Consider the following 13,426-nt stretch of genomic DNA (forward strand, 5'->3'; position numbering starts at 1 on the left):
GGTGGCTCGACAACAATTGGAGTTTAGAAAGACACAGATCACATTGGGTTGTTTCTATCAGAGCGAAGAGACGTACAGAGTGTGTTCTCACAATAGAAAACTGAGGTTGGTGAACCCCAATTGCTGCTGTGATTGCTCTGGGGCTCTTATCATTGTCACCAACAAAGACTCCAGGTTCAATATCCATCACCGTCCTGGCCTGAAGTGATTCAAGGTGACAGCCACTGATGGGAGAGCTGGACGACAAGGAACAAGCGGCCCAAGAATCAGCTCGCCCAGACTACATGAGAAGAAGCACATGAGATGACCCCGGGGTATCAGAAATATTGGCCGTTGGGATCACAAGAGACGAAATTAGTAGGTCAGCCTATGCTGCTGAGATTAGACATTTTAGGCTATTTATTTTTGTAGCATCAAGCTTAGAGGTCAACTTTTCTGTTACCCACCAGGATAGACGTCAGGGCCCTTGGCTCTCATCAAAGGATGGAACAGGGGCCCCTGGGCAACCATGGACAAGGGCCCATGTAAACAAGACACTCGAGCGCCTATCTAGGAGGGACCAAGACTTTTGGACTCTTTGAAGTTGGACTTGGGGCTCTTTTTCTCGTCTATTGACGGGAAGGGAATGGCCTGGGGTTAGGCTAAGTCACCAGAGAGTCATCGACATTCCATCCCACAGATTGGTGTGAACCTTCTTTTTCTTCTTTTTCCCTCATCGCCAACCGCTTCCGTAGGTTGGGACGTTTCGTTATTCCTCCATGTCTCCTGTCGCTCATTAACCAAATTTAGATAGCACCAACCTAGTCATTGTAAGTGCAAAGTGCAAGAGCAAGAGTTCGGTTCTCGTAAACTAAACTCTTCCAACCTCTCTCTATTCTCTCCACTGAAGCAACTAACGCCCCTCCCCGCAGCTTTTCTTACAGCTTCAAACTTTTGCTTGCCTTTTGCATCTCATAGCTTTTGCAGTCCCCGCAGGCCCGCAGCAGCTACCTGACTTACACCGCCCACCACCCACTCTTCGCTGTACAGCATCATCCGACTTCTCTTCTGCTCATAACTCTGCATATTCTTCGCATATTCGATCGTGGGCGATAGGCATTGGTTGTTCATTCCTTCATTTGTTTACTTGCAGTATTCCCTGTTCTTCTTTTGGGTCTTCATTCATGTCTGGAGGGTTTCTGAGACTCGGCATTACTTCTTAACGCCTCACCATAGTAGTCGACTTTTTCGACGGTACAAAACTCAGCGAATATCCGTCACCAAGTGTCAATGGCAGAAATATGGCAGCGACTCCTTCTCACAGTCGCATGAAGCTTACTCCTTCCAACTCTCCGTTCCTAGGCCGTCCGTCAAGGTCTTCAAGATCGCCAATGCGTGGCCGACCCCAAGATTCTTCCAAGCTCTCCCTCAAGCGCGTCATTGGTACAACCTGTTCCTCGCCTACAGGATTTGATACCCTCTCATCTGCATTTGCATACATTGCTGGCGGTGCTGTTGTTGTGGTGGATGTCGATGGAGAAAACCACTCTCAACGATTTTACCGAGCTCGGCCGACTGCCGTCCCTCTTTACTCTGTAGCAACTTTTCAGAACACACCCTCGACACCTTCAGGAACACCAAAGGCGAACGATAGCCGTGGTCGTGCAGGCCCTAGATTTCCCAATTCACCTCATACGTCATCAGACTGGAACGAGTCTCCCAGCAATACATGGACGAGCCGTGAACGGATCAAGGCTGCAACATGCCTTGCTCTCAGTCGAGATGGGAAATATCTAGCTGTGGGCGAGACTGGCTATTCACCCCGAGTTCTGGTGTTTAGTCTCCATGACACCTCTTCCGACAGCCCTCTGATATCGATTAGCGAACATACTTACGGGGTCAATTGTGTTGCGTGGTCTGCGGACACGCAGTATCTGGCGTCTATAGGAGCCGCCAATGATGGATTCCTCTACATCTGGAAGGTTGATCCGCGGACAGGTGGGGCAAGACTTTTCAAACAAAACCGATGCACTTCCTACGTCAAGGACATGGTCTGGATAGGCAACTCCCTTGTCACCTTTGGAGTTCGCCATGTCAAGATGTGGAAACCTGAAGATGGACCAGCTCTTTCGCCCACGAAACAGAAGTTCTTCAGCGAACAACCAGCCTCTACCCCACCCTCTCAAAGGACCTTGTCAGGGCGTAACATCCTACTCGGTTCCCTTTTGGAGGAAACCTTTACTTGCGCTGCTGTTGTCAAAAACTCCAGCCTCATTATTTGCTCAGAAACGGGCAATGTATGTATCATGGAGGAAGATGATAAACAGATGAAGCTGCAAAAGGTCCTTAACTTGGACTTTTCTATTTCGACGATTGCAGTCAAAGACAATGTCGCGTATATCGGCAGCAGTCATGGCCATTTTGCGGTGCTGGACGTCGAAGCTGTGTTGGATGCCCAACCACCATCCGCCTGCATCAAAGACACTACCTTTTTGTCTGAAGGCCAGCTTGCTATGGGATTCCTCGCAGACAACTTTGTCACAATCGACTCACAACAGTCCATCGATATCTGGAGCTCAGACCATGTGCCTGGCAAGGATAGTAAGGCCATGGCTAGCATTCCTATCCCTGGGCACGGACAGCCCGTGACAGGCATCCAGGTTCTACAACGACCCAACCACTTGGATGCCTCGTTTCTCACATGGACTGTCGGCGGAAATGTAACCTTCTGGACACTGGAGGGCCAGGTCAAGGCCTCAATTGATGTGCCTATCGGAATGACCGAACCCGAAAATGAGATGGACCCGGTCAATCAGCTCACGTGCGCCCAAACGACAAACGATGGCAAGCTGCTCATTTCTGCTGATCGCATGGGCGTTTTGCGAATGACGGACATTGCAACCAAGGAGCCTGTATTGGACATCAAGGCACACACAGCTGACTGCCGTTCTGTCAGTGTGTACGATAATGATGGTAAATTCCTGATGGCATCATGCGGACGAGATCGAACTGCACAGCTCTTTCATCGAACCGCAGATGGATCAATTGAACACTTCCAGACACTAGAGTTCGCTGCCAAGGTCGTCCAAGTCATGGTCCCGTCTGAGGACAAAGTTTTGACCTGCTCCTTTGATCGAACACTCCAAATTCACGACATCATCACCAAAGAGGGCGACCCAGACTCTATCGCTGCTATCCCCTCAAGGGTCATTTCACTCAAGGCTTCGCCAAGCTCAATGGTTCTGGGCATGGGCCAAAGAACCGTCTTCGTTTCCATGCTAGACCGGACGATTTGTCAATTTGATCTCAACACGGGACGTAAGATTTCGTGTTTCAAATGCCAAGATGAGACTCGAGGAGAGTCTGTTGTACTTGACTCGTTGTGTTTTGGGCAATGGCTCCCTAAAGATCAAGATTTTCTCCTCGGAACTTCCAACACGGATAAGTCTATCCGCTTATACGATGCCCAGACAGGCGGCTTTTTGGACAGAGAATGGGGTCACACTGAAGCCATCAATGGCGTGTGCTTGATCGAAAATGATGACGGAAGTCGCAAGGTTGTGAGTGTTGCATCAGACGGCACAATGATGATCTGGTGTCTGGATCTGGATGACCCTGTGCCTGGCACAACAAGCAGGGAGCCATCACCTGCAAAGGATTCAGTATCAGCACGGCCACCGCTTCGCAGGGTCCTGTCAAAAGCTGAGCTGGCCGAATTTCAGCGACCTTCACCAACTTCTGGTCGAAAGTCTCCTGCATCAGGTCGGAAATCACCCCCGCGAACCCTCCAACGACGTACTTCTCGTTTCAACCTTGCTGCCAGTGTAAGAACACCCACACAAGCAGCTCCAGTTAGCCCCACCAGCACGTTGGCAGATGATACGCCGTCACGACGGCCTTCGGGCGACGTACGGGCTACTTCCCCAGTATCCCCGAAAGCCAAAGTTAAGAGACGGCTTTCTATTTCCCAAGGCGTCCGCAAGAAAACATCCTCGTCAAACCTGCGTGGCTTCGGCTCATTAAATATGGCAACTGAACAAACCTGTCGCCAGCTACGGTCATATAGGAAGAAGCTCGCCTCTTCAGATCCCATCAGCCAAGAGAACTTGACTGAACTAGACCAGGAGTTGCGGATGACAGCAGCAGCTCTTGGCGACCGGGCTATTCGAAGCAGGGCTATGAACGAGACGGCCCTTAGTGGCCTTTTAGATCAGTACTCAGAGAGACTGATCACATTACTAGACGAAAAGCTGCGTCTTAGTTACCAGCAAAGGTCTCCAACTGAAAAGGATGGAGACAGTCAGGATGACGAGACCCAACGTAGTGTGGATGGGTCCTCTAGTTCGCTTTCGTCATAACATATTCCTCCCTTTTGTGTACTACTACTGAAAACCCAGTCTTTTTTTTTTGTTTGCGCTTTGAGATTAAGCAGGCAACGGCGTTACATGGGCTATAGATTTGATGGGATGGGTGGCTATTGAACTAGAGCAAGCACGGAGCGTATCCGGCTGACAAGTTCGGACATGATACCATGGAGTCTGGAGTCTTACTGCTACATGGTGGGATTTATTTCGCTATAACAGGCCGAAACCGGCGTTTTGCAACCAATCAAATGGTCTGATTCAATGACCGCCTTAACAATGACTTTGCCCCCTTCTATCTGTGAAACTTGTGAAGCATGATAGTAAGTGTTTAGATGATTTGGAAGAATAATTCCTATCCGTGTTAGAGCGCTTTACGCGCCTGTAAGAAGCGTGTTGGTCTTCAGGGGTATCACGTGCTAAGCCAGGACTTAGCGTGGGAACAGCTTGGGAAGAGACGCAGCCCGATTTTTCTTCCCTGCATCATCGAAATTCAACAACAGAATTCCGCGCAACATCTTCGGCGAAACTACTCACGTGACATCTCAACAGACGATCGCGAATACGAGCAAAAATTAACTACACCACTGGTCCGACTATCGAGCGCGTTTCGCAACGAGAGGTTTTCGACGCCCAGCACCCGATGAAAGGCCTCGAGGTCGCCATAGACGGTTTTGGAGTTATTGACTAAGGTTGCCTGTACGTGTTTTTTGATCCATAGAACCCCAGCCATGACGTAGCCATACTTGTTTCGCGACAGACGCCTAACTGGACTTCTTCCAAACCATATAGACCGTGGCGCCAGTCCATCTACTTGCACGACGTGAAGGCCCTCTGGAAAGCTGGCGAGGTGGATCGTGGGGCATGAATCAATCAGCCGCATACACGCCCCTCGAGTCGCTGTTCCTATTCCAGTCGTTGTTGACTCAAGGCGCCGACCCTGGGGCCTTCGCGCGTATCTCTGAACAGCTCACGGAGAACTCACTCATCAAAGAGGGAGCCACCTATGATCCCGCACGATTAAAGCCCGATGCGCTTCAACATCTTTTTCTACGACTGTTTGGGGAGGAGTTGAGGGGCGACTCGGACAAGGATACAGTCGACAACCCAGCAGCATCACCGAATACTCAAAAACGAAAACTCGAGAGCCCTCCGCTACCGACATTCAAAGATGTGTACGACAATGTCGAAAAGGTGCAATCGCTCGTCCAGCGCCTTTGGCAACAATATAGCGCTAAGATCGTTGGCCACATTCGGGAGGATGAACAAAAGATCGACGCGTTGCAGAAGGATATCCATTTCTTAGACCGAACTGCACGAGAACGGCGCGCTAGAGCCGCAAGTCAGAACGGTACGCCTGTGCTTGCTGCTAGGGACCAGAAGGCTTCTGTTCCGTCTAATGTGCCAACTCCACCACCTACTGCGACGACGGGCGCGGTGACTCCTGTTCGAAAAGGACCTACACCTCAGACGCCGGTGCTCCCACCGAAACCTCCTGTTCCTCACAGCAATCAACCAAGCGTTGCACCGCCCAGCCACTTGCCCGCTGGAACAACGCCGATACGACCTTCTCCGTCGCCAAACCCGCCCAATGCTAATGGCTCGGTGCTTCAACCTCCCCCAGGAGTTCCTCAAACTGGGCCACGACCGCTGCAGGCATCGCAGCCTCCTAAGCAGACTCTAACCCCTCGGCCGGAAGCTGCAGCCAAGCCGAAAGACGGCACTACGGTCCCTCAAAATGCGTCACAAGGAGCTGCTCTCAAGTGGGAGAAGCCTTATCAGCCACCGCAGACTCATACGCCCCCTCCTCGACAGCTTCAGTCGCCTCTTGCTCAAGGGGCAATAGCTCCGCCCCCAGCACAGCAGCATCCACAGCAGCAACAGTACTCACAACCCCACGGACAATATCCTCCGCAAGTGCCGCAACAGCAGCAATGGTACCCTCAACCAACCGCGCAATTCTCGCCAAAGCCTGGAGCTCAACCGCTTGCGTCCCATCCTCAAACGCCTCAGCACGTTCAGGTTCAACCTCGACCACAACCTGTTGCTCCGCAACCGCCCCAGGTTCAACCTCAACAACAGGGCCAGCAAGCGCAGCAGCAGCAGCAACGTTCACAGCCTCACATACAACCCCAGCAACAACCACGTACTCCCCAGACACAGCACACTACACCGATACAGCACACGCAACAGAGTCAGAAATCTCATACCCCTACACCAGTACAACTTGCCCAAACGCAGCATTCCCAGCAAAATCCACAAGTCCCTATTCCTCAGCAACAACAGTTCAAGCCTCGGCCGACTCCTGTAAAGCCAGGACTGGCACCCCCTCAGCACGCTGGCCAAATACCACCACCATTGCAACCAGCGCCACCACGATCGTCAATAGACTTGACTGGAGGCCAGACGCTCCAGGCTCGGCCATCTTCAACCACACCAGTGCCACATCCTCGTCCTGTTCAGCCAACGCAAGGGCAATCTCAGCATGTTCGACCGATTGTTCCAGCTTCGCCAACTCCTCCTGTAGGAAACTCAGGCCCGATTGCAACGCCTCAGCAGCGCCGGCCCTCGGGATACCAGCTCCAACAACAATATGCGTCGCTAGCGGGTTCATCTGCCTCACAGGCCTCAAAGGCAGAGAGCAAGAACCAACCTTCGCAAAATGCTCCCCAGCAGCCGGTACCTGGCGCTTTGGGAAACATTATTCGTCAAGTCTTGAATACTCCAGCGAAGAGACTTGCGACACCGCCCGGGCCACGCACCCCTACTTCGACCTCCGTGCATCTTCTTCAAGGATTTGGAACAAAATGGGCGCCTCAGTCGACTCCATCGACCCCTGGCCCTGGCCACGTGTATGCTGCCCCCCAAAGTCCAGCTTTCGAGCCGGTCAGCCCACCTTCTAAGAATGCGACGTTGCCTAGTTCTGCTGCGTCTACGCCAAAACCCAAGAAGCAAGCACCGAAGGCAGTTCCAAAGCTTGAGCAACCAGCGCCTAAACCCCGGGGCCGAACTGCCAGACCCATTCAGAAAGCTCGAGGTGTTAGCTCTACTCCTTCAATCAGTCGGTCAAGGCGAAGCCAGTCTGTCATGTCTCACACCGATGAGCAAGCGACGCAGGCTAGCGAAACAGGACCCAGAATCAAGGATGAGGATGCCACACCTCGGCCCACTGAAGAAACAGGCGATACGACTGCTGACGAGAGTGTCCCTGGTCGGGCTCAGATTATGACACCTGGGAGTGTCTCTTCGCGCCTTCAAAAACGAAAGCGACAAGGCACACCACCTGACTTGCCCCCTGAGACTTCCCAGGTTCTGTGGACTCGTGGGTTTACAAAGGTGTCATCATCTGCTCTTGACCAGATCTCAAGCCACCGTGATGCCAACATGTTTGCTACTAGACTTCGCGAGAAGGACGCGCCCAACTACCGCCAGATTGTGTTGCAGCCCCAAGATATAACATCTATCCGGTCTGCTATCAAGCATGGAAATAAGGCGGCTGTTCAAGCTGCGGCAAACCTCCCTGGAGGTGACCCCAGCACTGCACATGTGTGGTTGCCAATGTCTGAAGAGCTCGTCCCGCCCAAAGGTATCATAAACAGCGCTCAACTCGAACGCGAACTGGTCCACATGTTCTGCAATGCTATCATGTACAACGCGGACCCTGATCGCGGTCCCGGACCAGCCTTTATGAAACGGTCTCAGGAAGAGGAGGAGGAGATAGTAGGCTACCGCCTCGATGAGAACGGCGTTGTGAAAAACACTCGCAGCATGTTCGTAGAGGTCGAGAAGCTACTAGGAGATCTACGAAGCGCAGAGAAAGAGCGTAGCGCTCCTCCGCCGTCTGCTCGCCCGGCCAGCGTCGCCACACCCGCTGAGGAAACGGGTGACGATGATGACGATAATGGGGAACGTGAAACTGGAACTGCCAAGAGACGTCGCATTGGAGGCAGGGGCTAATCACCCTGGATTGATATGGATATCAGCTTCATATGCTGCTAGAAAACACAGGCAGCTTGTACTTGTTTTAATTGTTCTGTCAAGCGTCTAGAATAGCTAGCTCACTGTTAATTACCACCCACCACTCAAGGCTCGCGTTATTTAACGCAAGAGTCATACACACATAATCTTTATCTATCTGCCTCGTGAACTGTGTCAAAATGCTCCTCCAAAACCCAAACTCCTCGCTCCTTTAATTACACCATACCTCGTGGACAGAAACAGAAACAGCTTATTCCAGTTTCGAAGCCCCTTGAGATGTGCTTGACCGATTACTGTGTGCGGCCTTTTTCGAGCTGGCATCGTCATCGGCGGGCCGCTTGCGAGGCCAGTCAGGACAGATATCGATATTGTCCCTTGGGAACCACCACTCGAGGAACAGAAAGAAGAGGTAATCCACGACACAGCAAAGACAAAATAACTTGCCTGCCCAGATACCGCAGCCATAGTAGCGTTTTAAGCGATCAATGAGAGCGAAATTCCGGATGCGGCTACCGTAGCCGGAAGTATCGACGCCGTAGAACTCGTCTTCTGAAATAGTCCCTGATATGCCATCATACACACGCTCCGTGCGCATGGCGACGTTCTGCCACGAGTACATCTTTTTGACTTGTTCGTGGAATTTCTCAGTGCGAATCTTGCCGGCGCGTATTGCGCTGATTGCTTTGCTTGTGGCGAGAACAACGTCGTCTTCTTCTGGTTTGGCAAATGTTGTCATGTGCGAAGGGAGAACTTCAGGGATACCGCCAACCGCAGTACATACGACATAGAGCCCACAACTGGCGGCCTCTACAATAACAGTTCCAAAAGCTTCTGTAAGAGAAGGGTGGAGGTAGATGTGGCCGCGAACCATGACATCGCGAACTTCTTCGTGGCGGATGGGACCAAGCATTTCGACGCGGTCTTGAAGGACGTTGGTTTCGATCATTTGCTCAAGATCAATAGCTTTAGGACCTGAACCTGCAATGATGAAGCGTGTGTTTGGGTGATTCTCAAGCACGCGTGGGATAGAGGCGATCAGCAGATCTGTACCCTTATTATAGAAGAGGCGGGAGATGACAACAATAGTGATAGTATCACGAGGTCCAATTCGCTGTGGTGGAGGATAGAGAGGTGCTTCTGTGTTGAAAGAGGTTCCTAAAGGGGAGGGTAACGCGGGAACATCTTTTGGGCGAAAGTTCTCAGCGACAACAGCGTTGGGTATGACGGAGACCATGACTGGGTCAAGAGATGCACGAAGCACTGTATTTTCTTTGCTGTGACGAGTTAGAGAATGTCGGCATCTTGGATATTAAAGACCTACCAGGTATGGCTCACACAGATACTGTGATCAACGTCACTCAGAATGAATTTCATGAGTTTGTTGGTGAGAATTGTACCCGCATCTGCAAACCCAAAGAGAGAGTGATCGGTAAAGACAGTTCTCAAGCCCATTGTGCGAGCATGCAAGATGGCCTCATGGCAAAGACTGCTGAGACTTCCATGGCCATGAACAATCTCAATGCGCTCACGAATGCATATATTTCTAAAGATGGGAAAGAATGAGAAGACGGTGGGAAAAGTGGCGGCGCGGTAGATGACGAGGAAGGGAACGTGGTAGACCTTGACACCGTTGGTGAGATAGCGGATGCCCTTGCGATCGTCGTAGGCGTGTGTGATGATGATGACCTTGTGGCCGCGGTCGACGAGCTTTGTGGCGAGTTGGTAAATGTGAGATTCGATGCCTCCTGGTTGCGGGAAGAAGAAATCGCTAACCATGGCGATGTTGTATGTGCGGCGTGTCATGATGGCGGTTAAGAAAGGGGGGTTCGCCGGCCCTTTACTAATAGATTGATGTGTCGGTCAGCACTTGCTGAGATATCTGTTAGTATTGTTGATTGAGATTGACAGGTAAGAAAGACGACAAAGCGTTTGGTGAAGATGCGTCTCATTCATAGTAATTGTCTTCTCATGTTGAACCACGTCTAAGTGAACAGGGGTGAAGTAGACAAGCGTCGGATAGTGGAGCTGGCCAGATGGAGAGACGGGAAAAGAGGGCGAAAGCTGGGAGGTATCTAAGTTGTGTGCAGTAGTCATTTGCACCTAAAATCTGTTTAAACGCTCAACAAATAATATTAGATATAAGATGAATTGTGAGAAGTCCAGATTTCACATGGTTCAAATTAATTATTGTGAATTACTTGATAGAATATCGTCTCTTCAACCAAGTACTACATGTACCTGGGCATCCACTACTGGCAGATAAGTTTAGCGGTGTATATCGGCAGAAACCCGATAAGATGTCAATCCATCCAAAAATTTGGGAATTTGAAGCGACTGAGGCCCCTCCATCGCGAAATCTGGTCCAGCAATTGTCTTCGAAATAATGTACGCCAGATATATCCCTCCCGCAAAGGGCGGAAATACATCAAGTTCCGCTCCTTCCAATCCTGCGCCGTCACCAAAAGTCGAATCAAATGCAGCTCCTGCTTCCGCGCCCGTCGCCAATGCCTTTGGCTACTCGCGATACATCCCTCCGAGCGCAAAGCCTGCGCCGCCTCAACCTCAAGCTCCCCAAAAGCAATACTTTGACGATGAGCCCGCAGCGACTCCCAAGAGGAAGTTTGACACCACAGAAGAGGCCCAAAGCTCTGCTCAACCTGACAACAAAAAGTCAAAGACAGTAGAGCCAACACCAAAGGATAGCGACGAGACGCCAAAGAAGAAGAAGAGGGTCAGACGAGGCAAGCGAAGAACTGCGGCTGCCAACGATGATGATGACGATGACGAAGACGAAGACGAGCCAGCTAAGAAGGCGACTGCAACAAAAGCTGAGTCTCAAAAGCCTATGAAACAGGAAGAGCCCAAGGAAACAAAAAAAGTGCAAGAAGAGAGTCTCGCTTTAGAGGAGAGTGCCGTAACGGAAAAGGAGCAGCAGAAGAAGGACAAGAAGAAAGAGAAGAAGGATAAAAAGAAGAAGGACAAGGAGCAAAAGCAAGAACAGGAAGAGTCCAGTACCCCCACGATCACAGCTGAGGACCACGATGAAGATGTTCCAATGGAAGACGCTATAGAGCCCGCAGACGAACCCAAGGCTGCCTCCGAGGATCCAGTAGTAGAAGAGGAGAAGAAAGAGAAGCGAAAGGAAAAGAAGAAGAAACACAAGGAGCCTGAGCCAACAGAGGAGGAGGACAAGGATGAGAACAAAAGGCACAAAACTGTTATGGATCGACTAGAGAAGTCCCTCAAGCTAGCTGGTGAGATAGGCCCAGGTGAGGAGGACGAAGAGGATCAGGGTGAACTCCATGGCCTTGAGCCCCTACCACAACCAGCACCAGTGATCACACTCACCAACGCGAAGCGAAGCGACGACGAGACTCTTCCCCCTTGGTTAGCAAAGCCTCTACGGGTTTCTCAGGATACTCGAACACCGTTCTCCGAGCTGGACATTCTACCAAAGGCCTGCCGTGTGTTGGAAGAGAAAGGATTTCAAGATGCATTCGCCGTGCAGACCGCTGCCATTCCTCTACTACTTCCCACTAGCAGACCTGGCGACGTGTGTGTTTCTGCGGCCACCGGTTCCGGAAAGACACTTGCTTATACTTTACCTATTACGCGGGATATCAGCCAAGGATGCCTCACCAGGTTACGAGCGCTAGTCGTTCTACCAACCCGAGAACTTGTCAAGCAGGCTCAAGAAACCTTTGAGCTTTGCGCTAGAGCGTTCGATGGTAGCGATCGCAAGAGAGTGCGCGTGGGTGTTTCCGTTGGTAGTCAGTCTTTCGAAGACGAGCAGAAAGCCTTTATGGAGCAAGAGCTTCGATATGACCCTGAAGCATACAAGAAACTACAAGACGAGGTTCAACAACAAAATCAGTTGAAGTTGGGTCTTTCTACAACGGACAGTCTCGATGATCTGGAAGATACAGACCCTCGGTTGAGCAGCAAGAATGGCTACGTCGTTGACTTACTCTCCAAGATCGATGTCTTGATCTGCACACCTGGTCGACTCGTCGAGCACATGGAGCAAACACCAGGATTCAGTCTCGATTACGTTCGATGGCTAGTAGTCGATGAAGCCGATAAACTTCTGGCGCAGAGCTTCCAGGGCTGGTTGGATGTAGTTATGGAAAAGTTCCGTGTTAGCAAGCCTACCGCTCGAGATTTCCCAGACATCAACTTTTCTGGTGTTCGCAAGATCATTCTTAGTGCTACACTTACCAGAGACTTGAGTCTTCTCAACCAGCTGGGTCTGCACAGGCCACAGATGATCGTTTTGGAGAGCGACGGTGATATCCAGATTGCTGAGCATTCTCTACCCGCACAGCTCAAGGAACACTCTATCCGAGTTCACGACACGGGTCTTAAGCCGCTCTACTTGCTCGACCTTCTCCGCAGCCAGGATATGCTCATGGCCAGCCCCAACAAGGACCAGGAAATATCCAAGCCTGATGAGGCTGCAGATTCAGATACCAGTTCTGACTCTAGCTCAAGCTCAGAATCTGATTCGGACTCTGACTCCGACGCAACTTCAGACACAAGCTCCGACTCGGATTCGGAGTCTGAGTCTGAGGCTAAGCCAAAGACTTCAGGTCGATCACTCAAGTCCCACATCCCCTCTTCCCTCATCTTCACAAAGTCCAACGAGGCCGCATTGCGTCTATCGCGACTGCTCGCCCTCCTGGATCCCTCATTGGAATCTCACATCGGCACCCTTACATCCACAACACCGACACATATCCGCCGCAAGACCCTCCGAGCTTTCTCAACACCCTCATCGCCCATTCGTCTCCTCGTTGCCTCCGACCTCGTTTCACGTGGTATTGATCTTCCTAACCTTGACCACGTCATCAACTACGACATGCCCGCCAGCGTGGCAGGTTACGTGCACAGAGTTGGTCGTACAGCACGTGCTGGCAAGTCTGGAAGCGCATGGACACTTGTCGGAGATGACGAGAGTTGGTTCTACAACAAGATCGGAAAGAACACAGGTATTAAGAGGGGTCAGAAGATGGAGAGGACAAGAATTGAGGAAATGGATGAGAAGCGAGTTGAGGAGTACGAGGCTACTCTGGAGAAGCTTGGGCAAGAGGCCGGAAGGCGATAAGGGC

At 51.2% G+C, this 13,426-nt stretch overlaps 4 protein-coding genes across 4 annotated transcripts; 3 read left to right on the forward strand and 1 right to left on the reverse strand.

Moving 5' to 3' along the window:
• Nucleotides 1–2,306: 2,306 nt before the first annotated feature.
• FGSG_00958 (uncharacterized protein) lies at nt 2,307–4,337 on the forward strand (the record flags this gene model as incomplete). The annotated part of the gene is made up of 1 exon (XM_011318398.1): nt 2,307–4,337. The coding sequence occupies one exon, from the start codon at nt 2,307–2,309 to the stop codon at nt 4,335–4,337; it is 2,031 nt and encodes a 676-aa protein (XP_011316700.1).
• Nucleotides 4,338–5,204: 867 nt separating this feature from the next.
• Nucleotides 5,205–8,297, forward strand: FGSG_00959 (uncharacterized protein; the record flags this gene model as incomplete). The annotated part of the gene is made up of 1 exon (XM_011318399.1): nt 5,205–8,297. One exon carries the CDS (start codon nt 5,205–5,207, stop codon nt 8,295–8,297), a length of 3,093 nt encoding a protein of 1,030 aa, XP_011316701.1.
• A 271-nt stretch (nt 8,298–8,568) lies between these two features.
• Nucleotides 8,569–10,121, reverse strand: FGSG_00960 (phosphatidylinositol N-acetylglucosaminyltransferase GPI3 subunit; the record flags this gene model as incomplete). The annotated part of the gene is made up of 2 exons (XM_011318400.1): nt 8,569–9,592; nt 9,640–10,121. 2 exons carry the CDS (start codon nt 10,119–10,121, stop codon nt 8,569–8,571), a joined length of 1,506 nt encoding a protein of 501 aa, XP_011316702.1.
• Nucleotides 10,122–10,701: 580 nt separating this feature from the next.
• Nucleotides 10,702–13,422, forward strand: FGSG_00961 (uncharacterized protein; the record flags this gene model as incomplete). Its single annotated transcript, XM_011318401.1, has 1 exon — nt 10,702–13,422. The coding sequence occupies one exon, from the start codon at nt 10,702–10,704 to the stop codon at nt 13,420–13,422; it is 2,721 nt and encodes a 906-aa protein (XP_011316703.1).
• Nucleotides 13,423–13,426: the final 4 nt, after the last annotated feature.

This window comes from Fusarium graminearum, chromosome 1, assembly GCF_000240135.3.
Source record: "Fusarium graminearum PH-1 chromosome 1, whole genome shotgun sequence".
In the NCBI taxonomy this organism is placed as follows: Eukaryota; Fungi; Ascomycota; class Sordariomycetes; order Hypocreales; family Nectriaceae; genus Fusarium; species Fusarium graminearum.